Source organism: Cariama cristata, unplaced genomic scaffold (assembly GCF_000690535.1).
Source record: "Cariama cristata isolate BGI_N322 unplaced genomic scaffold, ASM69053v1 scaffold1469, whole genome shotgun sequence".
NCBI lineage: Eukaryota > Metazoa > Chordata > Aves > Cariamiformes > Cariamidae > Cariama > Cariama cristata.
The window spans coordinates 10,460-36,733 of record NW_009633817.1 but is presented as its reverse complement, the minus strand read 5'-3'; the positions used below and the strand labels follow the sequence as shown (position 1 = coordinate 36,733).

At 36.4% G+C, this 26,274-nt stretch overlaps 1 protein-coding gene across 1 annotated transcript; it reads left to right on the top strand.

The window, feature by feature from the left end:
* Window positions 1-420: 420 nt before the first annotated feature.
* Window positions 421-25,995, top strand: CLINT1 (clathrin interactor 1). The gene is made up of 11 exons (XM_009706882.1): window positions 421-519; window positions 1,189-1,285; window positions 2,830-2,938; window positions 3,835-3,999; window positions 8,003-8,177; window positions 13,159-13,402; window positions 13,941-14,022; window positions 18,410-18,487; window positions 22,500-22,795; window positions 23,525-23,729; window positions 24,225-25,995. Exons 1-11 carry the CDS (start codon window positions 428-430, stop codon window positions 24,584-24,586), a joined length of 1,905 nt encoding a protein of 634 aa, XP_009705184.1. The 5' UTR covers window positions 421-427; the 3' UTR covers window positions 24,587-25,995.
* The last annotated feature ends 279 nt before the right edge of the window (window positions 25,996-26,274 follow it).

Below are 26,274 nucleotides of genomic sequence, written 5' to 3'. Positions count from 1 at the left end.
AAAAAATAAATCTGCCTCTTGCATTGAAAACTTCTTGCAAATAACTGTACACCATACAGACCTGTAAGGGAACCATATCTAGTTGGGGAAGCTATCAGCTTTGACTCTAGTGGTTCAGTTTGGATTTTAATTTAACCAAAAGCCATTTTTTATTGGACTGAATCCAGCTGTAATGTAATCCCTAGTTTTTCGTATGTATTCTTGAAGACTAATAGAATAGTAAAACCTTCTTAAAGATAACTTAAATGTGTTGTATAGTGTCCTCAGGGTAACTTCTGCACTAAAGATGTTTTCTTTCCCACCCTGTAGAGGTATCTCATTAAGTGAGATACACACTAGTGTCATTATTAAGTTTTCATGTCTTTCTCAGTTTTGATGCTAATCTTCATGTGTGTTAATTTTTTTCCTTTGCAGCACCAATGTGGTTATGAATTATTCAGAAATAGAGTCTAAGGTTCGAGAAGCAACCAATGATGATCCATGGGGACCTTCGGGGCAACTCATGGGAGAGATTGCCAAGTAAGTGATAATTTGCCTCGGTGATGAAGAAAGGTGCATTTCGTATGGGAATGTGATATTTGCTGCCAAACCAACTCTGCAATATTCTGACTGATAATGCTGAAAATTTGTTGTAAATCAAGTCTTATTTTTTTAATGCGTAATCTTATAATGTATTGAAAACTGTGAAACAAAAAATGAAGTCAAAGTATTTTTTAAATTCTTGCTTTTTATTCATGTAGCCTTACCATTCTTTCAATGTATCTGACTTTTTTTTTTGGAGTGTTTATTTTCAGACTGCTTTCTTGTGACTTTTCCAAGTGGAGCCAAACATGTCAAATTCTTCCTTGAATTTTTTTCTGTTAAAATGAGCTTGGAAGTTGCATGTTTGACTAGTTGCAGTGGTTATTAGGGTATTCATGTTAAACATTATTGTTGTTATAAATTACTGAAGGTTCTTTTACTGCTACAGATTTTTAGAATTACTTTTTTCTTTTGTAGTACTGGTATGTAAATTACTTCTGTATGAGTAAGAAATAGGGGTAGCTTTTTCACTTGTAATGTCATCAAATGTGAATGGGCTTAGATCAAGCCTGCCATCTACTGTCAGCCCTATGTCTTAACAAGCTATTGTGGCAAGCCACGGAGAAGAGAATAAAACTTCTTTACTCCTTTTGTTTAATTCTTTAGGGCTACGTTTATGTATGAACAGTTTCCAGAACTTATGAACATGCTTTGGACTCGAATGCTGAAAGACAATAAAAAGAACTGGAGGAGAGTTTATAAGGTGTGTATGCAAATGAACTGGAAGTGTTCAAGACTTTGTGTTGGCCTATGAAAGACATAATGCTTATTGCTAGTATAAGATTCTGGTGTAGTGTCTTGTTTAGATACTGCTATACCACATACTCCACTAGCAAAAAAAAAAGTGATGTCTTTCAAATGCTGTATATGGAAAAAACCCAAGATTTCTGATTTTAGAAGTGTCTAAAATGCTACTTAATAAACATAATAGAGCAATTACATTTTGCTGATATTCAAGTGTTGGAGTAGCATTCACATTTTGAATCTACACAAAGGAGTTGTTATATTGCTCCATTAGAAGTAGATGATAAGTTACTGTGCTATCAGGAAAATGTTTTTAAAGGAATTCAAGGATTCCTGAAATAACAGTGCTGTTTTAGCCAAACCAGGGCGTTTTCCATTTTAAGTGCTGACCCAGCCTTAAACGGTGACAGAAACTCATCTTAATTTTTTGCCAATTCATAATTATCTAAAAATTGTAGTTTAGCTTTGAGTGGACCAAATTTTCTTGCATATCTTATCATATGAGGCTTTTATGTCCTACTTGTGTTTTGGAAAAAGAACTGAATCATTTGCATTTTTCTTGTCTTTGGCTAATTAGCATGGTACAGAAACTTTTTGCTCAAGATTATATCATGCTGCACTTAAAGTGTTGTTCAGTGTTCACTGAATTATGCAAATATAACCTCATTTTTTTAGAACTGATGTATTAGACTAGCTTATATTTTGTTTTTCTTGATGCCAGGATTGTAAAAAGACAGAATTAATTCTAAGGCATGGTTTGTGCATTTCACAGGTGCTTGATGTTTTGTATTCATAGTAATTGTTTTCCCTGAAGTACAATATAAATTAATATTTAATGCTATCACACATAGCTACTTAATGTTATAAAGACTGTCTTGGAATTGCTTATCAGGTTTGGATAGTTGAAATATAATGATAGTTTTAGCTGATAAAGGCACTACTTTGGAGAAAATGCATTAATTTTTTTTCTGGGTAGAAATCTTCAACATAAAAAATTGTGGTTAAAGTACTACTTAAACTTCATTTGTTTTGGGGCTTGTTTAAAATTGTCCTGACATGCAATTCTGTATGTTGATTGCATCCTGCAGAAGGCTTCTTCAATTTCTGTAGGAGTTACTTTTCAGTGAAAACCATTGGAAAACTGAACTAAAAAGGCGAAAGAAAATGCTTCATTTAGCAGGGTTAACTTTTTCTCTTAAATTGCTACTGCTGTCTTTTAAAATAAGCAGTAGCTAATGAAGGTAACTACTTATAATTTAGTAATAACAAATTAGTTTGACAAATACAGTTTTGATATTCTAAAGAGCAAAGGTGAATGTGGGGAAAACATTGTGTTTTTTCTGTGTGAACCCATATAATAAGCATTTATTTAAAAGGGGGGAAAGTCTTATTACTTCCTAATTTGGGGAAAGGAGTAGGATTGGTTTTCTATTGCCTTTTTTTTTAAAGAAAAAAGATAGAGCTTTTGTTCATGCAATCATAAGGTGCTTTGTATTTTTATAGTCTTTGCTGCTCCTAGCTTACCTCATAAGGAATGGATCAGAGCGTGTTGTTACAAGTGCCAGAGAACACATTTATGATTTGCGATCCCTGGAAAATTACCACTTTGTAGGTGAGCAATAGAAAAATCTTATAAGCAAATTAAAACAGTAGTTGGAGTTGTCAGTCACCTGAACCAGCTTAGAAGCTTCCCCAGTCTAATTAGAATGTGACTGTTGCCAGTTGTGTGAAGAGTGCAGAATCCAAGACGTGGGACCCTAGAGTATTAATTAGTGAAGACAAGAACTTGCAGAAAAGACTGGCTAATAACAACAGAACCAACACAACATGAGTGTTCGGGTTTATATTAAAATATGCACTAGAGACTGGTCCCCTGTGGTGTCCGTAAAGGAATAGCTTTAATCATATGGGAAGAAAAGGTTAGAGCTCCAAAACACACACATCTGTTTGAAGCTGGGGTTTTTTCCTCCCACCAAATAATATTTACAGTGCAAAGGCAGCAAGGCCAGTGTGTGTTTTGAATGTGAAAAAGGCTGTGAGAGGAGCACGTTTAGCTTGTAGTACATCCCAACTGAAAGCAATTTTCAAAAATTCACTTTTGCAATAAGACTGAGTTCTTGCACTTAAACTTGCAAAACCTATACTAAAAAGACTGAGGAAAAGGGGTTATATTTTGAAGGGTTAAAATTGCTCAAGTGGCAAATGTAATTTCTGTCTCAGTCTTTGTTAATCTTTCCAATGTTTCAGCAGCAGTTAGATGTTTGTAAATACACCGTTCAGTGAAAACTATCATTTATCTAAGGATGAAAATTTATGGTGAAACAAAATATTTGGTCCCTTTAAAAAAATGCAATGGACCTTAGCAGCCATAAGATCTTTCTCTGACGGCTGTGTTCATAATTCAAATTTTCTTACCAGTTTGATGTTCAGTATTGCTGCCTCTGATTTTTTTTTTTTCCTTTTTCCCCCTCTTCCATCCATCGTCTCTATTCTGCCTTGCCTATACAGATGAAAATGGCAAAGACCAAGGTATAAACATACGCCAGAAGGTAAAAGAAATGGTTGAATTTGCTCAAGATGATGATCGACTCCGGGAAGAGAGGAAGAAAGCAAAGAAGAACAAAGACAAATACATCGGGGTTTCTTCGGACAGTGTTGGAGGGTTCAGATACAGTGAGTACTAGGCTTTCTTGGTCAAGGATTGACAATCTCGACTTTTAGCTTGGCTTAGATAACACAGATAACTTAAGGAATTTCTAAGATGCTCCTTTAGATGCTTTTTCTTTATATTTCTTTAACTGTCAGTGTTGTTATTTTAAAAAATCTTGCACGTTTTCCCCCACATATAAATCTAAATGAATTACTTAAAGATTTTTTTAAAGTTAGTCTTTTTTAGATAACTAACCAGAAACTTATACAAATGACATTAATACATTGGCTTGGCTATAACTTAGCTGTCTTGTTTTTATCCAAAGGCAGAGTCTCCTTGTGAAATGAATGTTGATGTAGCAGAAGTAGATAAATAAATACCCTTGAAAGTCAGGGTTTCTTAGTCAGTCTTTAATTAAAAAAAAATAAGTGATGATAACTTCCACCCACCACAGCACAAGAATTGCTTCACCTACTCCTGCCAACCTCCTTTCGAACCAGTGGTTAATTTGGGTTAGGGCTTTTAGGGCAGTAATACTGTTTGGGTGAAACAGTGTAGATATTATATGCCATTAGACCTTTTGGTTTCCCAGGTAATACTGTGTGGACACTTGAAAGTATCTGTGGATTATCTATATGGATTCTGTCTGTCAGGTCTGACTTTAAATATATACACTAAGTACCTTGTAAGTAATGGACTTTATATTTCAGGAGTTTACCAATATAGTTGTTACTGTCTCAGTTTGTGTGTTTTTAAAATCTTATTTGATTAGTACTATAGGTCCCATGTGCTTTTTGAAGGAGAGCTCCTAGAGGTAATACCAAATTTGCTTTGTGTAGACATTACTAAGCTTGCAGCTGGATGTTGGTTGCACAGCAGACCAATATGCAGGCTGGAAATTTGGTGCACCAGTGCTCATCCCTAAATCCTAGGGAATTGTAACTGCCAGTGAAAGGTCATAGTTAACACCAGAAAGAAGACTCTAAACTTTTTGTTAAAAAAATAACAGATATTATATTTAAAGTATGTATATTTAAAAAAAAAGATGAGTGTGAAGGGTCACTTGGTCATCTGCTCCCTCATAAAAAAAATAAAAAAGAAAACCTCCCATCAGATTTTCGAAAAATCAAAATTCCGAAAATTAAAACGTCCGACCATCATGAATCTTGGCCATTGTTGCACGAAGGTGCCGGTCCTATATCCAGTTAGGTCTGGTATTTGCAATAGGACCTTCATTACTAAGGTCTTTTAAATAAAAACATACACACAAACAAAAAAAAACACACAAAAAAAACCTTATCGGAATGCTGTTGACAGGTAGAGTGATGAACCCTTGCTTCTAGAAATCACCCATTTTGCTGAGGTGACTGATGTTCTTCATGTGTGCGATGAGTTCTGTCAGACTATTTGCATGTTCAGCATAGTGTGTTTGTGAGATCTTGGCCTTAGAGGGTGTCTTGCCATCAGCTTGTCTTTGTTTAGAGAGGACACAGTTTTCTCTAGCCTTGTTTAAAGGCACGCAACCAGTACTGTTTTGCTTATCAAGGCCAAGCATGCAGCTTTTTCCTTGCTCCCCAGTCCCTGCCATAATGTGTAGTAGGGATCTGAGCTTGAACTGGCTTTTATATGTGATGTATCTGAGCATGTCATCCATGATCCAGCTGTCAGTCTTGAGGTGTTTATCTGAGTTTTCTTTGGCCTGGGTAAACCCTTGGCCACTTTTATTAAGGGATAAATCCCAAAGTCACAATGGCACAAGGCTCTGGTTTGCTAGGGTCAATGACTTCTCCGAGAGAAGGCTTTGGTGTAAGATCTGAGTAGCAACTGTGCAGGACTTTAACTTCACCTGTCTGTCTCTGGTGCTATGTATGTTTTTTTTACTCCTCTTCACTGTAAGCCTTAAACTTAGATTAACTCTCTTCTGTTTTTAACAGGTTACTTATTCATGTTCCTCCAATCTCCCTTTTCTTCATATGCAGAGTAGTTGAAAATCTCTATCTCCATGGCGGGATATGTCTTGTTTTATTATATTCTTTTAGGCTTTTGCTACCTGCTTGGAATTCTGGTGATTCTCTTTTTAGGAAATACTTATGAGTCACTGCATTTGTACTTTAAGTACATGTCCCTCTGTTCTTTCACTGAGCTTATCTTTTGACTTGCTCTGTACAGAGTCGTGATCTATCCCTGTGTGCTGGGTAGAAGTCTTTCTCTAGATGCTCTTTAGTTATCATTGAAGTTTTTTAATTTAAAGAACTATCTCCTTTGTCTTGTATTTCATTTTTATGGTAAAGGATTTTTAATTATCCTGTCATTTGTTCAGTACAGTAAAAAAAAAAGCCCTTTCTAGCAGCACAAACAAAACTTTTTCCCAGGTCAGCCTTCTAATCTAAGAGATTCTTGTGTTTTCAGAGTTTTCCTTCATTCTTTTCATCCTGAAAATATCAAGCTCTTGAGGTTTTTTTTTTATTTTAAAATTCCTATTGCACAAGGAAACCTTCTAATGGAATCTACGTTAAAGTCCTTGAGAACCTGACATAAACTGAAATAGGACCATTTTATTCTCCTGCAAAATTTAACAGTAGTACATTTCTTAGCAATTTCTCATTTTTCAATGATAAAGATCTCACTGAGTATCTCACTGATTTGTAACAGGTTCTCTACTTTGAAAAAGTTTGTCTATCCTTTATGGATCTAAACAAATATCGCTGGAGACTTGCACTTAGCCCTTCAGTAAGAAAATACATCCTCTGGTATATTATATTATTGGACAGATATAACTCAAATTTTGCACCTTGTAGTGCTGGAATCCATAATTTTCTTTTTATTAAAAATGGTTTAATTGAATACATCTCGAACATTACCTGAGCTACAATATCATTTGTATGTGACTTGAAGTAATGAATTTTTCACCATTCTTCCTTTCTGCTACTCAGTTTTACGCAGCTTAGGTAAAAAAATTTAACTAGTGTTTCACATTTTTCAGTGGTACAAAACAATGACTTGTTTCATGTGTGTGATGGTACAAAATATAAAATGTTTGTCTAAAAGTGTTGTCTAGAACCTGAGCTATATTGGGTTGTTTTATAGACCCTGTATTTTCAGCAGAAGGTCTGATACAAGATCACAATACAAGTTAGTAAAGTGTGCTGTGCTTCTGATAGTTTAAGTCTTTGTTAAAATGTAAGTGTTGGTTTTTCTTTTAATTAAAACTCAAGTTGGCTGGGTATGTATAAATAAACCCAGGCTTAAGTTTTTTAAACTTTCTTAATGAGATTGTACAGCAAATGTACTTATTTCAAGTAAGTGTCAGCTGTTTGTAAGCTAAGATACCAGTATGGAGGTCTTGACTACTTGATTAGAAAAAAAATGTTTTTGAATCTTGATAATAGTGTTTAGTAAAGGTGTTCAGGGTACTCGGTGGCTACTGAAAAGGTGAGTTGATTTACTGCCTCTTCTTTTTTCATCTCTTTAAAAGGTTTTTTTAATCACTAAGTCTGGAAAAGAGAACACAAAGTTATCATACATCGCACACTTGTGTCTTTCAGTATTTTGGTACTATGCTTTTATGTGTTCATGAATGTCAATGTATAAAAAAAATCCACATTGGTTTACCTCTGAGCACACAACTTGGCCAAGAATGGAATGTCATGCATTAAGTAACTGTTACAAAACTGGCAGGTCCCACTTCTGATAAGGTGCTTATGCAGCTGGGGTTAATTGTGCCTCTTGTGCTTCTCCAGCAGTGTCCAACAGTATCCTGATGTGCTGTGCAGTGCATTAAGATTATGTCGTTGTCATAAACAAAAGTCTTTGAATCTGCATTTCTGCCACTTAATGATTGGCATTACATGCTGTGCCTTGCTGTAATAGTGTTGATTCAGCACTGTGGGAGCTTTTAGTTTGCTTTGAAAACTTGTAAGGTTTATGTATGTAGGGCAGGGGGGCTTGAGAGTGATTCCAGAAAGACCTCAGGCTTTTTTTTTTTCCTGTTATCTTTAGTATTTCTTATTTTAATGCCTTACACAGGTGAAAGATACGATCCTGAGCCCAAGTCAAAATGGGATGAAGAATGGGATAAAAAACCAGCTTTTCCGTTCAGTGATAAGTTAGGTGAGCTAAGTGACAAAATTGGAAGCACGATCGATGATACTATCAGCAAGTTCCGAAGGAAAGATAGAGAAGACTCTCCAGAAAGGTGCAGGTACTGGAGTTGTTTTAACATTAATTCATTCTGTGAATTTGTTATTATAAAGCTTTTTGACATTACTGATTATTAATTACAATAATCTGTCATTCTTTTTGTCTGTATGGAAGCATGCTTGGGTTCAGTATCTGCTTCCTAGACTTCTTATGCAGCTCTCGCTGGCCTTAGGGAATAATGTAGCTCTGTCAATAGTTAACTGCTCTTGGCTGCCTTCTGTTACTGTCCCTAGCTTAGCTGCTGGCAGAGCAGGGAATTTGGCTGAAATTTCCTAAGCTTTTCCTTGTCTCACCAATTCAGTGGTCTTGTTGCACCGATATACTGGAGGCTGCCATTTAATGCTACAGTTGCTCTAAATGCTGAAGTCCCAAAGAAGAGGGAGATGTAAAGTTGCTTAGGCTTACCTTGACATAGTGCTTCTTTCCTGAGCTGATCTCAGGAAGAACAGACTGCAAGTGACTTAAAGGGAAAGAAAATAAATCAATTTCAGTTGAACATTCTCAATGAACTTGTTGCATTTTACGTGTGGCCATTAACTTTTTCAGTAAGGAAGAAAACGTACCCTGCTTTGCCTGCAGAAAGAACTTTACATACATCACACTTCAACAGGTGCATTGAATTTTATTATCTGGAGATCAAATTCATACTTAACAGAATCTGAAATTGCTGTAGAGAAAGTGCTTAAGTATATTGAAATAATTCCCTTTTGGGAAACAACTTAAAATTCAAATTTGACTGAGATTTGATCAATATTTTTTACAGGAATATCTTCAGATACAGTCACACACATATTTTTATATGTGTATAAGAATACACATATATGTGTATATTACAAAATTCAAGCAACTTTGCACAGAAACAAATAATTATAATGATAGCATTTCTGAGAAAAAGGCAGTATGGTGGTCTTGCGAAGGCATTAATAAATCATAAAACTGATATTCTTTGCACACATCAGGGTTCCCTCTTAGAACTTACTATCAATAGACTACAAAGGGAAGGGATCAAAAGAAAAGTAAACAATTTCAAATTTAACAATGGTATATTGCTGTGTGCTTTTCTGTACTTACCTTTCAAAAGCAACTTGTTACATGACATCTGTACAACTCACTATCCACATTTCATGTAGAGGATGTACAGTGAACATTTTTTTAAATCTTATTTCTTGCTTTATTTCTGAATGGCTCCTGGTCTCTTACTTGTGCTAGTATCAAGTCTTCCACCTTCCAGTGTTTTAGACAGTCCTTTCTGCAGTCTAATCTTTATCAAAAGCAGCTTATTTTGGGAAATTCTCTACTGTACATCTCTACCCCAAGTTACACTGATCTTTTTCTCTGGCTAATACTGCATTTTTGATTTTTGTTTTGCTCTTGTAACCCTTGTCCCTTATTTTTTTTTTCTTCTGTTTTTTGTTAAATATCAGGTGTAGTATTTCTCTTGAAATTTATGAAAGTAGTGAACTCAGGACGTGAAATAAAAGGAGGATTTTTTGGGGCCATACATGAGCAAAACCAGTTTGATAGTTGCAGGTTATCCTGCTATAAGGAGTCGTCCAGGTTGCAGCAGTATGGCTTCTCTAACATTGCTTCAGCTGCTAGCCTGAAATTTCCTTTTGGCTTCTCTTGGCATGGTGATTAGACAACACAGAGGGTATTTTATCAGAGTGTTGAAATGAAGGGGTTTCTTCCTACAGAAGACATCAAAGGATCTAAGAAGACTGAACTCAAGGTTATAGAATGTCTGTCTATTTATACTTAAAGATACTGTAAATACAAACCTTATAACTCATGTTGTATTAACAGAATACTGTATTTAAATATTGAAACTGAAAGAAGCATGAAATTTTAATTATCATGTCTTAAGCTCATGACAACATAACATTCTCTCTTAAATGCATTTCTGTGTTTTCACACTTCAGCAATTTTTTTACTTTTTTTTTCTCCTAAAAACACAAAAGAAGCCTCCAAAAATTTACTAGGTTATTTGTAGCCTGCTGCTATATAACAACATTGAATTAAGTTGCTATTTCGCTTGGAAAAGTGACTAAATCGTGATACTCTCTCAGCTGGCAAATATGCTGTTGTATGTTCTATTGTTTCTATCCTAATAGCTTTATAAATCATTATTACTTTAGTACTGTAAAACCAATAAAGGTCTTTGTGACTTACACATCATCACAGTGGTTAATGGAATTTGGATGATACGATCTTTACCTCCAGTATACACACCAGAAGGACTTGGTCAAACTTCTGGGTTTCTGACTCTATTTGCAAAGCTACTAGTTTGCATAGAAGAAAAGAAGTGCTTGAAGGGACTAAGAATTTAACCTGTGATATGGCTGGCTTGAATTTACGGTATATTTCAGTGAAACTGCAGTTTGCACAGCTAACTCTGGACAAGCCTAGTCTGCTTTTTTTTTCTTTAGAAGAAAAGTGTTAGTACTGCTGGGGGGGTGTGGTGGGGTTGAATTATTTTTTCCAATAATATATTCCCTTGGAACCAGAGAAGACCAGAAACAATACCTCATGGAGTGGAAAACCTCTGTTTTTCTTTCATAGTGCTGGTTACTTCTTAGGTCTTAGGCAAATAAACCAATTGCTGCCCTGAGTCTAGCCTTGTACGCTGAAGTTCTATTTTCTGAATTACCTGCAGATATACAGAGGTTCTTCTGAAACACTATACTTTTTTTCATAAGAACTCTTAAAACTGTCAATCCTTGTTTCTCCACAGAAAAGTTCATGCAGGTAACAAAATAGGAAGCAAAACTTTTAGTACACCTATAAAAGGATGCAACAGCCATGTTTAAAGGTAACTTCCATGTAAACGATTACTTTGTAGTAGGGTATAATTCAGATAGTCTTAAAGTATTAGTAAGCTATTTTTATTGCCTTGAAGAATATTAAAAAAAAAAAAACCCACAAACAAACGCACACCACAAAAACCTTAAGGCAAAGAAAGAGCATGTATCCATGCTTTGATTTCTGGAAATTGCAACCATGTACTTCCTTTGCAGATTTTTTTTTTAATTATTTGGTACAATGCTAGCTATAATTTAAAATTTTAAGTTCGTTCTGCAATTCTCAGGTGAAGCACTGCAATTTTACTATCCTGAGCACAGTAAGTACACTTAAAAGGGACATTCTTTTTTTTGCTAATGTGTCCATTAGATCTCCTGAGACAGTTTGGAAGCAGTACCGGTTGTCATAGTAAATTGAGTATTGTAATATTTGTCCTGCTTTCTGGCGTATATGTTTAGTTTCTTTTCTCAAAGCTTTTTAGACATTTATTTTGCTGTAGATCACCAAAGACTGACTCTTTTTTTTATTCTTACATTAGCGAGACAGAGCTCTACCAGTTCTGTAGCAATAGCTCCATTGATCAGATTTTGGTGGCTGTCAGTCACTTCCTCAACCCACAGAATGTGTATGTGGACTAGGTGGACTCTGTTGTGATGACAAGAAATACATTGCAGCAGGTTTTAAGAGACTGAACCTCAGCTGTGGTTGTCCTGGTCTTAGGTACTTTCAACACGCATATGAAAGACAACATCATCCACACTCCTCTGAGGCTTTTAGGATGGATGTACCATGTATACCATGCTAATATGCCGATCAGTCTTCTCTGGGGGCTTATGTTAAAATCCTCTGTAAATGAAAATGTAGTTAGTGGTCCCCTCTCTATTTGTGCACGTAGGTGGGTTACCTGCAGAAATCCAGAACTGGAACTGTATGCCTGCTGTTGGAAGTCAGGGTTGAAGTGCCCTGGAAGGATGAGGTTGGGTGATGCCATTTGAGCTCACATGTCTGTGTAAGGCTGGCTTAAGCAAATGCCAGTAGTTGCTAGGTTGGCCAGCAGCTGTGATGTTGTTGTTTTAAAAAAAAGGAAGTGAGCATTTATATTCAGTGATCTTAATGAATTGAGCCATCCCCAGTGGTGAGTAGGTAATACGCATAGAGGAAATGACACATGCAATGTATTCCAAAAAACCCACTATTGTTAACAGAGAACAAAGGCTCCCCTCCAGAGTATAGTGCAGTTACTGTCATATTCCCACTGACAAGGGGACAGCCTTTCTTAAACTTTGCAGTTGTAGTATTCTAATGCATTATTAAAATATAAAAACTTTCTACTTTCAGCTAAGTTGCTAAGGGAATTACTATTTCAAAATACTTTTCAATATATTTAAGCTTTCTCCACAGCAATTTTCACTGTTATGTACCAATCTTATTTTGATGGTAACAGGCAACATGACTGTTGGTGCAGGGCAATTTGTTTGTGAAAGACTTAAAATATAAAAGTAGAAAATGTAGCAGATTAAACAAATATTATGCAGTGACATCTAAAGTTTTCACCTAAAATGGTGACACTTTTGTTCTTTTACATTTTAAGAATAAATGTGTGTTCTCTGATAGAAAATGAACAGTATCATTATATTGCATAATTCTGTAAACATTCTTCTTTCACAAACATTTTAAAGAATGTAAAAGCTTGTTTCTCTGGAAGGGGAAATGAACTGAAAATAGGAATGGAATTCTTGAAATCTGAAAGATAGTACCTGTATTTGGTTCACTGCTTTCTGTCTCTTGGTATAAGTACTGAGCAGATCTGCTAACTTAACTTTTTGTTGCTGAAGTGTTACATAATGTGTGTGGGAGTTCCTGTCAGAAGGTAATTAAATGTACTGGATTATAAACACTGGTTTCCTATTATCCTCTGCTGTGGACTTGCAGTTAATGTTTAACAAAATAACTTGCTTTCCTTCACCACTTTTGTGCAACAGGTGCAATGCTGTGTTAGGTAGATGCATTATGTAAGGGTAAAACATTTTCTTTCTCAAATGTAGGAAGAAGCTGTATTTTTATTATGAACCATTGCTACAAGGAACTTCAGTAACCAAAACTCTTGTGGCTTAAGCCAGATGTCCGCTTAAGTAACCGAGAAGTCTATCACAAATGGTATTCTATCACTCTTGTTTTTCTAGTGACAGTGATGAGGAAAAATCAAGAAGAGGTAAATCTCCCAAAGCTGAATTTAAAGATGAAGAGGAGACTGTGACAACGAAACACATTCATATTACACAAGCTACAGAAACTACTACCACCAGACACAAACGCACGGCAAATCCTTCAAAAACCATTGACTTGGGAGCAGCGGCACATTATACAGGGGATAAGGCAAGTCCAGAACAGAATGTCGCTGCTCATGCTGCACAGCCTACAGCAAAGGTGAGACAGCAGGAGAGCACAGTAAAACATGATTTTGGAACTGTTTCCTTCTAAGCTCTGAGACAATTTCTAGTTCACGGTAGCATTTTTGTTATGCAGACTTCAAGGGAACTATTTTATCAAAAATGTTTAGTTGGGGTTTTCAAAGGCTGTGGAACAATTTAATTATAATTAATTTTGTGATTTCTTTAAGAAGTAGAATTTTTAAAATATAGTCATTACCATTTTTACTCTCTTCAGGAAAGCAAAGAGAAAATCTTGGCCTGAAGTGTGAAGGATTCTCTGAACCTGCATGCTTATTGAAAAGTTATCAAATTCTTCAGTTATCATAGAAAAAAATCTAGGCCACTAGCTTTTCGATATTTGATTTTAAATTTAGCCATGTTCTGGTGATCGTTGGATTCAAAGACAAATCTGCCATCTCTCCAAAGCAAAATAAAACCAAAAAAAAATCCAAAAAACCAGAAAACTTCTCAAAGTCACTTAAGATGAGTGACAACATCATGAGATGAGATCTATTGTGTAATTTCTTCTTCAGGCTTCTGTATCCTCTGGCAGCAAGTCATCTAATGACCTGGTTGATCTGTTGTTTGATGGAGCTAGCCAGCCAGTTTCAACAGGTAAGCACATTTTGGTTTTATTTTCTTAATGCATATATTGAACCAATTCTGAGGATAAGCTTGTTTGTTATAGAGCAGTAGATAAATTGAGAAATGAATACTCAAAAAAATTTAGAGCTGCCTAGAACCTTTTGTAGCAAGGTACTGTATGTGCTATTGCATGGGACTAAAAAATGTTAGCAGCACAAAGATTAACTGCTAGATCAGTCTGTCAGAAACTGTGTTTGTAATGCAGTTATTTATCATTAGCTCTAAAAGCAAGTGCAATCCATTCACATTCAAGCATTTCTCATTGTGCAATTCAAAGGTTAGGCAGCTGGAAATGGACGATCTTTGTATAAGCTTTCATCTAAAGTATATGGCAGACTTGTTTCTTTATCTTATTTTGTCTTGGCACTTGGTTGATCCCAACCCTAATACCAAAAAGAAATCGCTATATACAAGTAAAATTACTCATTGTAAAACATGTCCTTTCACTCTCTAAATGTGCAGTTGAATTTTAAGTCCATCACCGTTCATATGGACTCACCCTTATGCTCTCAAAATGCAGTTTCTTTTTAGGAATGTGATAAATTTCAGTGCATTGCATACAGGATTGATAGAGGAGTTCAGGGGTTTGGTAGCTTACTTTTCAAAACCTAAAACTTTAAAGACTTGTTATTCTGCTTACGGGTTATTAACATTGACAGTTTTGATTGTGGCTAGCATGGAATGGAAAAAGGACTTCCATGTGCTTGTGGTCTAATGGCACAGTTGGGAGAGAGTTAACTGTGGGCAGAATTTTTGTTTAAAGATCACTTTGAATAGCAAATAAAATATGAGCATGTGCCTTTTCATAGATAGAAACCTTTCATGTAACTTCACTCCATTACAAATAAGCAACTTCTCTTATTATGTATGGGATCATATTCACATTGTTTGTAGAAGTGTATGTGTGTATCTTGGGGATGACGGATACTCAGCTTCAGTCTTTGTTTTAAAGAAAATGTAAAACTATGGAGACTGTACCGAAAAATGGCAGTCCAGAGTGGCTGGAGACCCACATGTGTGGCAAGGTGGCTGCATTCATGCATACGTAAAGACTACTTTTACTCACTTCGATCTGAAGTTATGCCACTTCTGGGTGTATTGCAGCAGTAACCCCTATAATGTGTCACACTAGGTATTTTTATTATAATGTATGAGCAAAGCCAGTATTACGAGCACTCTATGTGACATGATTCCCTTCATCACTAGGCTACCAAAATGCTACCTCTGTAAGTATTTAATAGAATATAAAAAGCATCAAAACTTTATTGGAGGGAAGGGAAATTGTCATGGTAAGTTACTATCAGAGGACTATCTCAGTCTTTTCTTTCTTATTTCTGGTAGATCTTTAAAACTTTGTTCACTTCTATTTTTAGGAAAGTACATGAAGTTTATGTGTCTGTTCTGAAATAGGTGTTAATTCCTAATGGTTAAGAAATACAATTCATTTCATGCATCTATTCTTTTATGCACAAGTGCACCCAGATTTAAGGAACAACTTATTTTGTGTTATTTTCTATTTTATTAACGTCATATACAAAGGTGTTCGTTGTACATTGGAGTTACCACAGTTCTGTGGAATTTTAAGATCCTGGATCAGAACCGCTACCTGAGATCAATGCTGAAACTCCTCCTATCCAATTCTTATGAGAAAAGAAATTAGAGTCTTTTTTGGATTTACTTATATACATATGTGTATAGTTCTATTTTTGTATATAAAAATAAAAGCTCATTGAAGTGGAAACATCTGTTCTCAAAGTGAGCCTTCCTATATTTCAAAGATAACTACTGCAGCTTCCATGTTAGACTGTGTTTGAATCTTTCATCAGTTTGGTTCTTTGCTGTAGTAAGCCTTTTTTCTTTTTTGCCTTTTTTCTTTTTTTTCCCCAAAGCAGCATTTGGAAAATGGTGTTGAGAAGAGGCATATTACCAGCTGGTCCTGCTAAATAACCTCTTTGCTGACCTGGGAAGGCAGATGGAAAAGGTTCATTTGTAGTGACAGATCTCACATGGGAATCTTTGAGGATAGCTCATGTTGAGAAGATTAGCACTGTCCTTCACGTGCAGGTCACTTGTTATGACCACTGTTCCTTGCAGCACAGGGTGTGGGAACATTCCCAGTGTCAGGCAAGACACAGGGAAAGGGTCAAATGCAGCCTTTGATCTATCCTGTGAAGGAACTGGTAGGGAAGTCATGTGATTCAGGGAACTCGGAATTTGCTTATCTATGTATTTTCAGGTGCGGAGATGTGGAAGAAGGTTGGTGAGGCTTGAGGGGTTAGACATTACTAAAGCAACACAATTTGTTTGTGAGAGGGATGGTTGGTTGCCATAAAGGAGCAATCTGTTTGAGAAGATGTAGAATCTGCAGTTAGACCTGCTGGAAGTAATTTTTTGGTGTTACTGGATATGAGGTTCTTTAATCTTAGCTGGTGATACCTTTATTTAGAGCGTTACTGTATTCAGCTTAAGCTTTGCCAGCTCTCTCTGGAACTCAGATTCATTTGAAAACAGGCAATAGAGGTGGAGGAAAAGTTGATTTGACTGAAAATGTTAAGAGGTTATTTTGGGTTTGAACCTAGTTCTGTTTTTAAAATTAAATTAGTCCCTAGATACTTTGTCCAACAGCCCAAGAATAATAGGCGTAGCATGAGAGCATTGATTTTTTTTTTTTTTGAGGATGTGGTTGAGAGTGTGTCATCTGTGTTGCTCATTCTGCATATAAACTCTCAAACCATTAACCTGTTCTGAACTCTGTAAGGACACATGTGATGAGAAAAAAAGATTTGAAAATGTTCATTACAGTAGGCAGAGTAAACACGATTGGAACAGTTTTTTAGCTTGATATTTCACTGGCTCATCTTCCCTTTTTCATTCTCAGGTTGCAGTCAGTATAAAACTTGTATATAAACATATGTAAGATGCTTATTAGATCACTTCAAAATTCGTGTTGAAATTTCTTAACTTTGTGTGAAATCTTCTCCCTCTTGAAAAGATGGTAAAAGGATTTCAGTAGTGCTATATTTCTGAAAATTCAAAGAGACCATCCTTGCATTCCCATCTTATATCGTATGCTACACACTCGGCAAGAAAAGACATTTCCCCTTGGAAGAACAGTCGTCTTCCTGGCAATGTCTACAGTAAAGTAACATTAAAAAGAAATACAAGTACACATGCATTAGAAAGTGAATGGTTCCTTTTATTACTGCTAGCCATTTATTAAAAAGGAGATGGTTCTAGTTTAATTAACCCAGTTGAGAGTAGCAGATGGGGCAGAATGTCTTGCAGCGATAAGACAATTCAGAAATGGCACCAGATGTTGGAAGCTGTCCCTGGTGGTGTTTGAGTGCAGCACAGATGTTCTAGTCCCACCTGGCTAGTTTCTAAGCACTGCAGGCTAAGCAGCTGTGATGTAACCTATATAATGTACGCATAACACTAAAAGCAAAATAATTGAACTGCTGCAGTTTCTTCTAAGGGTGGGACTGCTTGGAGGTGAAATCTTTGAGGACAAACAAATAGGGTCGATTTCTTAGCTTTCTCAGGTCAGTGGAATACCTACTCTAAAAGCAGTATCGACAATAATTGGATGGTTTTTTTTGTAAACTGGATTTTTTGTTGTTTGTTTATTAGGAAAAAAAAAGCAACTTTCCAGCATGATTCTTAAATCTTTCTTATGTTTTTATATCATGGCTGTATTTTTTAGTGAAAAATTGTTACTGTACTGTATTCAGAAATTAATAATTTATATGCTATATACAAACGTCTGGTTGGAAAACTTAATGTTCCTGCTGTAGAAAGGAAGCAAACTTATAAAAAATGAACACAAACGCAAGCTCTGTCCTTGAAATCCCAATTCAAGATCATTGCAGAATCATTCATGCTTTAAGTAACACAAAAACTAAATATAAGGTGACATGTAATTTTTCATAGTAAGCATAATAAATTAACTTTCATACAACAAGAATGTTTGGCTCTTATATATTACTCTTTCAAAGTTTTAATTTTACAAACTGCCAAACTAGTAGCATCCCTCACTAGTTAAAAACTTGTTAACCTTTTTCATCTCTCTAAATCAGTTTTTAGAGATCACAAAAAACTGTGTCTTTCAGTTCTTCCCTAGGAAAACAGAATTGCAAGATTTGCAAGGCAGTTGGAAATAATCCAGTGTATTATTGCTCAGGCTTGTGTGAGCGTAGTGTGGTGATGAACAGGAAAATCAGTGCCGACTTAGGGAGCAGAATCAATAAATCCATCTTGCCAAATACAGAACAGCTTTTCTTCATAAATCCCACACGCAGTTGTTGCAATGGATCTTTGCACAATCCTGTAACGGCATTTGGCTTCCTTCTGTTTCTAGGTGGATCAACTGACCCATTTGGAGGATTTGCTGATTTTAGTTCAGCTGCTGCTTCAGCAAGTTTCCCATCATTGCAAGGTAGGATTAATTTACAGATTGAAATGCTGTTTAAGGGCAGAAAGAGGGGAAGAGATGCCACATGGCATTATTGAAAGTCACTTCCCTTTCCAGGGCGAACTGTGTTTATGTAACTGGACAACTAGTGCTATATTGAGTAAGGAAGATATCTACTGTCTGGCACAGCATGTGTCTCATTGTACCTGAAACTTTTCATGAACTTTATTTCAGAAAAATGTTAGTAGGAGTTACAAATATGTCACTGTTCATCTAATAATGTAGTATAAGCATATAATAAGACTTAAAACGTAGCTCCGAGTCTAATTTTGTAGTGCACTGAAATAAGATGTGACTTCTGGAGTGGAAAAATAAAACCTGAAATAAACAAGTGTGAGTCTAAATGCTGGCTGAAGAATACTCACTAAACAATTAAAAAAAGACTCTAGCGTATCCCACTTTTACAGTTGTGGGCAAGGAGCTATATTAATTGGAGTTCTACAGTGATGAATGCTTCAAGCTGACAGTATTCATGTTTCAAAAATTATTGGGAAATTGGCTATAGTGACGGGACCATTCACATTATTAATCATCATAGTCTTCCCAGAGTTTCGTGTAAGGTTATTCAATTATTTTATTTGCAATAAAAAGCAGTCATTTTTCTAATACTTCAACTAACAGTTTGCAAGTTTTTCTGATACAGGTAGGTACTAATTATTTAAAAAAAAATGTTAGCTGCTCTAGTGGGATGAAAAGACTTGTGTGAAGTGCTTGATAGTATGGTTTGCTTGCTTGTGATAATGCTGTGAACTGAAAAGTTGTTAGAAGGGGCTTGTGCTGCTGTTTTTAGTTTCCGGACATGTGCAGAGGGTCCAGATCAGTCTTAAGAACTTTAATGTTATGGGCAGCACAGTAAATTAAACGGCTAAGTTGAACAAAACCAAAAGATGGAATAATGTTCAATGGAAAAATAGCAGTCCACCTGTGCTAGAAAAATAAGTCCCTAAAGATGTCCTCAGCTCCCACCTGTCTCCTAAGATTTTTAAAAAAAAAATTTGGTGTTGTTTAGAGACACACAATTATGTTGGCCTTATCAGATGGCATAATGAGGGGAGCCTGAGACAGGCTATTTCCAAAACTTCCAATGATGTCTGGGTTGCTACTGGAAGGCCTGGTGTGTTGGATGGGAATTTAGTCAAGTTATGTCTTCCATACACAGTACAGCCTTGCCAAAGTTGCATATATGCATTTGTGGCATGAAGCTGACCAACACTTTATTTTTGCTTGCCTAAATAACAATTTATTACAGTCTTTTTCCCTTTTAGGAGAAGCCTATTGAGTAAAAGAGATCTAGATCTTTAAGTCAGGCATGAATAAGTCCCTGCCAATCACAAAAGTGAGATTTTTAGTAATGCTTGTTGGGACGGCACTCAGTTTTGCCCTTTCCTGGTTGCATGGCATGTAGTTTAGACCTGTCATGTGTCCATATGGTTGGCTCAGTGCATGTGCAGTCATTTTGCATGCAAACATACAAGCTATTACGTAGACAGGGCCACTATCTGACCAATGTTTCCCTTAAAATTGGACTGAAAAAAAAAAAATATGCTGGGAAGCCACCTAAAGCAATCATTTCCTTTTGGTGATGTGTTTTGGGGAGCCTACAGTGCTACCCAGACAGGACAATGCTGCAAATAACCATGGAGTGGAGAGAGCTGGCTGGCTATCTTTTGTGAAGTTCATTTTGGCAGTAGTGGTACTTGTGACTGGGGGTTCTCAGCCAGGGTGTAGGATTACTTCCGAAATGAGAAAAAAATAGTAAAGAGGTTGATCAGCAAACCTACCTGCGAGCCAGCTTTTAGTCAGCATGTTTATATCTCTTCCTTTATTTTGCTGTGTTAGGAAAGCTGTACTGGGCATGAATTAGTTAATACACCTTTAATTTGCTTGGCAGGAAAGAACTGCTCTAATTTTTTTACAGGCTTTCTTAGTCAAAACCAAGTTGTTTTGCAAACAGAAAGCTGCCTACTATGCAAGTAATTTCTGCGTTAATACAGTCTGAATTGATACAATCCTTTATCTGCATTAACATGATTAATCTATTCCAATCACCATTATGCAAGGGACAAGGAGTCCTGTGAAATGATTAATCATTCCTGAACAGCATAAGCCCCTCTAGAAATCGTTTCCTTCTTGATTAATCATCTTTGAAGTTCTACTGAAGGGGCAAAACCTTATCCCTTTTACCCCCACTTCCATTATTGGTGCTCAGTTCACAGGTCTGAACATAGAAGGAGCACACTCAGCATTTACTTATCTATCAGGAATATTTAAAGTAGGTTTTAATTTTTAATATGTAATACTAATTGAAACATTCTAATATAGCCCCTCTTTGTGAGGGAGATCAAAGCAAATGTTCTAGTAAGGCCCTAAGCTAATGAATATTAGTCCACTTTGTGCACTGAAGCTGTTGCAATACTTGGATTTTGTGAACAAATGTACTCTCCTACTATTCTTTAAATTCTAATGTATTGGTAAAGATAAAGATGACTAAAGGTTGAAGGTGTATGTTAATAAATATTTACATGGGGTGTAAAAGATGACTGCAGTTACCTTTTGAGTGGGTAGAATACAGTTGTAGGAAATTGCTGTGGATGGCCATTATAGAATTAGCCATTGTATAGGTTACGAAGTGGAAACTAGCACTAGATTCATCTACCTCAGCTTTATGTGTTTGAGTCTTCATTTGCTCATCTAAAGAAATTCAAGGGATGATTTAACTGTTCATTAGAACTCAAAGTTCATTTATATGGCAATGACATTGCTTGTGACTTAGCTGAAGTACCAAAAGCGTATCAGTGACATAATCAGAAAACTAACCTGTACAATGTCCCAAACTTGGGACACAATTCACTATGTAGCAGTGAGAGCTGTTTAAATAGTGTTGCTTTATTTTTAGTATCTCCTGTAGATGGTTTTGTAAGCTTTCTTCCCCTATCACTCCTGTGAAGTAACCCTTTTCTTGTTAATAGAAAAACATGTGTTTTTAAGGGAGATAACATCTCCTCCCATTTGACTCAAAGGTTATGACATACTTTCAGTTCACTGGTTTGTGTCTCGACATCTGTGATCCTGAAATAGGTACCCTTGCAGTTGTCTGCAAACAGCTTATACTGTTAGGCTCTTCACTGTAAGATACAGACAGAGCTGTAAGTTGCCATGTTTTGATTTAAATGCTTGTCTACAAAAACCCTGGTATATTGAAATGAAACAACGTTTAAGTGATGAACTAAGAGTTCAGCAAAGCTTCTGCTGAGAGAATTGCTAGATCCAAGATTGAATTTCTGCTTCAAGCCAAGGCATTTAGTTCAGGAATCAAATTTAGAAAACTTAAGGTATTTTACTTCTGTGAGCACTTTACTGTGAGCACTGCATGAGGTGGGAAGAAGTTATTCCTTATCACCTCAAATAAGAATTCCCTGGCAACCAGAGTTCTGGTTTTTATTCCTCTCAGTATTGTTTTATACAAAGAGCTACTAATTGTATATAACAAAATTTTGAAGTAGTTGTCTTTGTTTTGTCATGATGGAATTTGCTTTATCAAGTGGCTCTTTCCTTATAACTGTTCTCCCAGCAAATACCAGAATGCTGAGATAAAAAGTTGATAAATATTATCAAAGTTCTAGGTGTTGACTAGAGCCTCCAATCTACCCCTAAGTTATCTTTCAGTTGTATTTCAACTGAACAAAACCTGTCCCTACTTGTCTTGCATCCACAGGTGACATGTTATCAAACATCCTTCTACTTTCTGTGCATGGGTGTTCATACTTCCTTTGCTACCTTGTTAAAATTGTTGGAATATTCATGAGAGGGAATGATGTCCAGATGGAGGTTCTACCTGCAGATGTTAATCTGGACGGACACAGATCAGCTCTCATTTGTTTCAGTTCATGGAATATGGCATTTGCTCAGTGCCTTTCTCTAACTCTTGTGCCTTTCTTCCCTCCGTCTTCCTCCCGCACTGTTGCCTTCACTTCAGGTACAGCAACAAGTGGAAATGGAGACTTTGGTGACTGGAGTGCCTTCAGCCAAGCTTCTCCTTGTCCTACTGCTTCATCTGGAGAGCTCTTCAGCAGCACGGCACAGCAGCCAGCTATAGAGCTTTTCAGTAGCTCACAGCCAGCTTCTGGCCAGCATCCAACTGCTTCAAATTCTACTGATCTTTTTGATTTGATGGGCCCCTCTCAGACAACCATGACCTCTTCACAAAGTATGAATTTCTCTATGATGACCTCCAGTGCTGTGGGCATCAGTTTACCCATGTCAAGGTCACAGGTATGCTGCTATTTGTACAGTTTGCTAATGACCTTCCTCAATTAATCTTTTGCCTTCTCCTTAATCACAACATGGAAAATGAATCCATTCCACTCCTGGAATCTGTGCCTGGTCACTCAGGTGTTGTGATCAGCATTTTGTAAGAAAGTTTTGTCCAAAAATGTTTAGGTAGCCTCCTAAAAAGAAAAGGTGTTATGTTCTGGAAAAGCCTCCTTTTATAAGCTAGTCTTCTCTGAGATGGTCTTCATTGGTCAATGAAGTGTTACTGCATTGTTGGGGAAGACAAGGTGCTTGATGTTTTAAACCTTAAAGCCATCCTCCACAGACTGTTACAGGTTTCCAGCCTCAAGTAGATGGAGGGGAGGACTGGTCTGTTTTTCAAAATGTGGAAGTGCCTGCTTCAGTGGAGAGTGTTTTTGGAAACCATAAGAGGTCAGCTTGGTGTTAGGAGGAAAAAATCGGTATGTTGAAGTTCAAAACTTCACTGCGGATGATCGCTGTCATTCCAGATATTAATATGGGAACCTGAAGCTAGCTTACAAAATCCTCTTTTAACCCATTCTCATGGTGTAACAGCACATAGCAGCACTGCTTTGGAAGAGCTGAAGTTCATGGCAAAAAATCTTACTGGCTTTTTATTGTCTTTCGTGCAAAAATTAACACCTGTTTAGTCCTAATTCCTATTAGTAAATTGTTTCAAGTGGATCCCAACAAACTTTTCTTTTTCAGCCTCTGCAAAGCGTGAACACTATGATGCCGAAGCCTAACCCTCTTTATAATGCAAGCACAGAGATGGTCCAGAAGAATGCAAGCAAAACTCTACCCTCAACTTGGTCAGATCCCAGTGTAAATATCAGTTTGGACAATTTAGTACCTGGGATGCAGCCTTCCAAACCCCAGCAGCCATCACTTAATACCATGATGCAGCAACAAAGTAAGTGATTATTGCACCGTTTTGCATGCACGCTAAGCCCTATATGGTTTTTAGTAGGTTGTCCTTGAGATGGAGTATTCTGTCAATTACTGTTTTCCTGTGTTTAGTCATAATTGTTTCTTAAACTACTGTGATAGCTCTGACACAAGTGGTATTTTCTAAATGGAGACTGACTGACATGCTAGGAGGCTGGTATCTGCATGTTTTTACTGGAGAGTTTGAACCATTGCTTTATCTTGATTTCAGCTTCCTAATCTTTAGAACTTTACTAGAATATGCATAGTAGCATGCATTGTTATAAGATGCCATTTGAAACTTTTACAGAAGTTTTCTGAGTCTTCACACACAAAATAGGGAAACGAGCAAAATAGCTACATTTTTGGGCATCCTATCTTTGTTCACAGCAGTTAGCACATAAGTTTCTTAAAATACGTGAGCACCTTCAGCATCAGGTTCTGATTAATGATTTTTGCACCCTGTTCTCTTTTTTTGCAGATATGCAACAACCTATGAATGTCATGACTCAAAACTTTGCAGCCGTGAACCTCAATCCTCAGCCTAACATGATGCCTGTTCGACCCCAGACAAGCCCATTGATGGCAGGGCCCATCCCTGTGGGGATGGGAATGCCCAGTGTGATGTCAGGTACGATGGGAATGACCTCCATGGGACCCACGCCTATGATGAACCAGGGAATGATGGGAATAAATATGAACATGGGAGTGCCAGCTACAGGAATGGGTTTGACGGGCACAATAGGAATGGGGGTACCCAATATCGCTATGACCTCTCTGACTCCTGGGACTGTACAACCCAAGCAAGATGCCTTTGCAAATTTTGCCAATTTTAGCAAATAAAGATTGTAAAATAAATAAATAAAATGAAATAAAAATAAAACAAATGGGCAGACTGAATGAAGGATTTTTAGCTGCACAAATATAGCTGGGGAAGGGATGGAAAACACCAATCAATACTTTTTTTTTTTCCTTTATCAGTTAAAGTGTCTACATAAAGAACCAAAAGCTATTTTCTAAGTGTTGAACTAACTAATGTTCAAATTCTGGAAAGGTGAAAGGTTCTTCTAAGGGAATGTGTTAGATGATTTTGCAAAATGATTTGTATTGAGACCATCAAAAAAACCTTTCCTACGTAGAAGAACCAATTTTAACTTTGAGATTTGATGGAAGACTGGAATGGGGGTGGGTAAAAATGTTTGAATCTAATTTTATACTTTTCTTTTTTCTTGAAGAGCTTGACTTTCTTTTCCCTCTCTCCCTGATTGCTTTGTCATGATTGGGTCATTCCTTTTACTACCACTGAGTCCACAATTGAAGTCACTCAAGTACTATGATCAGTTTTTTATAAGAATATATATTTTTGTCCAAAAATGGCTTACATATGTGATTATGGCTAATTCAAAGGGACCTGGAATGTATATATACTTTTGCTAATGTTCCAGCCACACTGCTATATTACCCAAATTTTTATTGTAAAAATCCTCTCTCAGCAATTTGGTGATCAACAGATTTTTGGGGTCTTAACATGCTTCTAATGATATAACTGATATCCAGTGCAAGTTTGGGAGAAGCTTTATCCAAGACTGCTGGAAGGTTTCCTTTCAGAAAACTCCAGAAAATGCACTTTCTTGCCTTTCTTGCAGTTCTTTTACAGTGGCACTTAGCATCCTTTGTACCACCAATATCCCTGTGGAGCCACTGGTTTAGGGCATCGGCAACAGTCAAAAGGCAAAAATATTTATTTTTTGCATCATTACAAAAAAATAACAAGGTGAATTACACTTAAGTTATGTAAATCTATAACCCTGCCTAATCCAACAGCATTGGATCTTAGCTTTTATACAACACTTGGTGATTCTTTTGTGTACATATGGCATTAGCAGCTGTGGAATCCAATAGAGGAGTAAAAAAATATATATATTAATAAAGGAAACCTGTAGCAGTCAAAGATTTTACTGATTTACTGAAAACAAAATGAATTAAGGTTTTTGGGGTTTTTGTTTTTCCTTCTGTAATTTTGCATTTAAGTTCACATGAATCATGATTCTAGAATCTGGAATACAGAGGCATTGTTATATTCACAAGCTGGGAATATTGTTAAGAATAAGCACTATACTATAGGTATGAAATTTATTGCCTCCCTTTTCTTATGTTGGATTTCTTTTTTATTATTAAATTGATAAAACTTTGTTTCCATTGTATTCATAATGTTCTGTTATACATAACATTAAAATGTTCATTAAAATCAATGTTGGGCTGCTTTCCTTTTCATTCCATTTGACGTTTATGAGAGCATTTGGGAAAAAAAATAATTATAATTTGGGCAAAGTAATTTTTATAAATAATTTAAAATTGTTTAATGACTTCTTATCTGAAGCCTTTCCTATCTGGCTCCACTGTTAGGAATTAAAAATGAAGCAGGCAAGATATCCTGACCTGCTCCAGCCTTGATAATGCTCCATCTACAACATTTCTAATTAGGCAGAAATTCATGTACTTCAGCTAAGTGGTAATGTAAAGTGATTCAT

Excerpts from the sequence above, each read along its gene's own strand:
- CLINT1 (XM_009706882.1), top strand. The coding sequence starts at position 428 with ATGAATTATTCAGAAATAGAGTCTAAGGTTCGAGAAGCAACCAATGAT. Across the intron at positions 520-1,188 it reads CTCATGGGAGAGATTGCCAA|GGCTACGTTTATGTATGAAC; the intron begins GTAAGTGATAAT and ends TTAATTCTTTAG. Across the intron at positions 14,023-18,409 it reads TAGCCAGCCAGTTTCAACAG|GTGGATCAACTGACCCATTT; the intron begins GTAAGCACATTT and ends TTCTGTTTCTAG.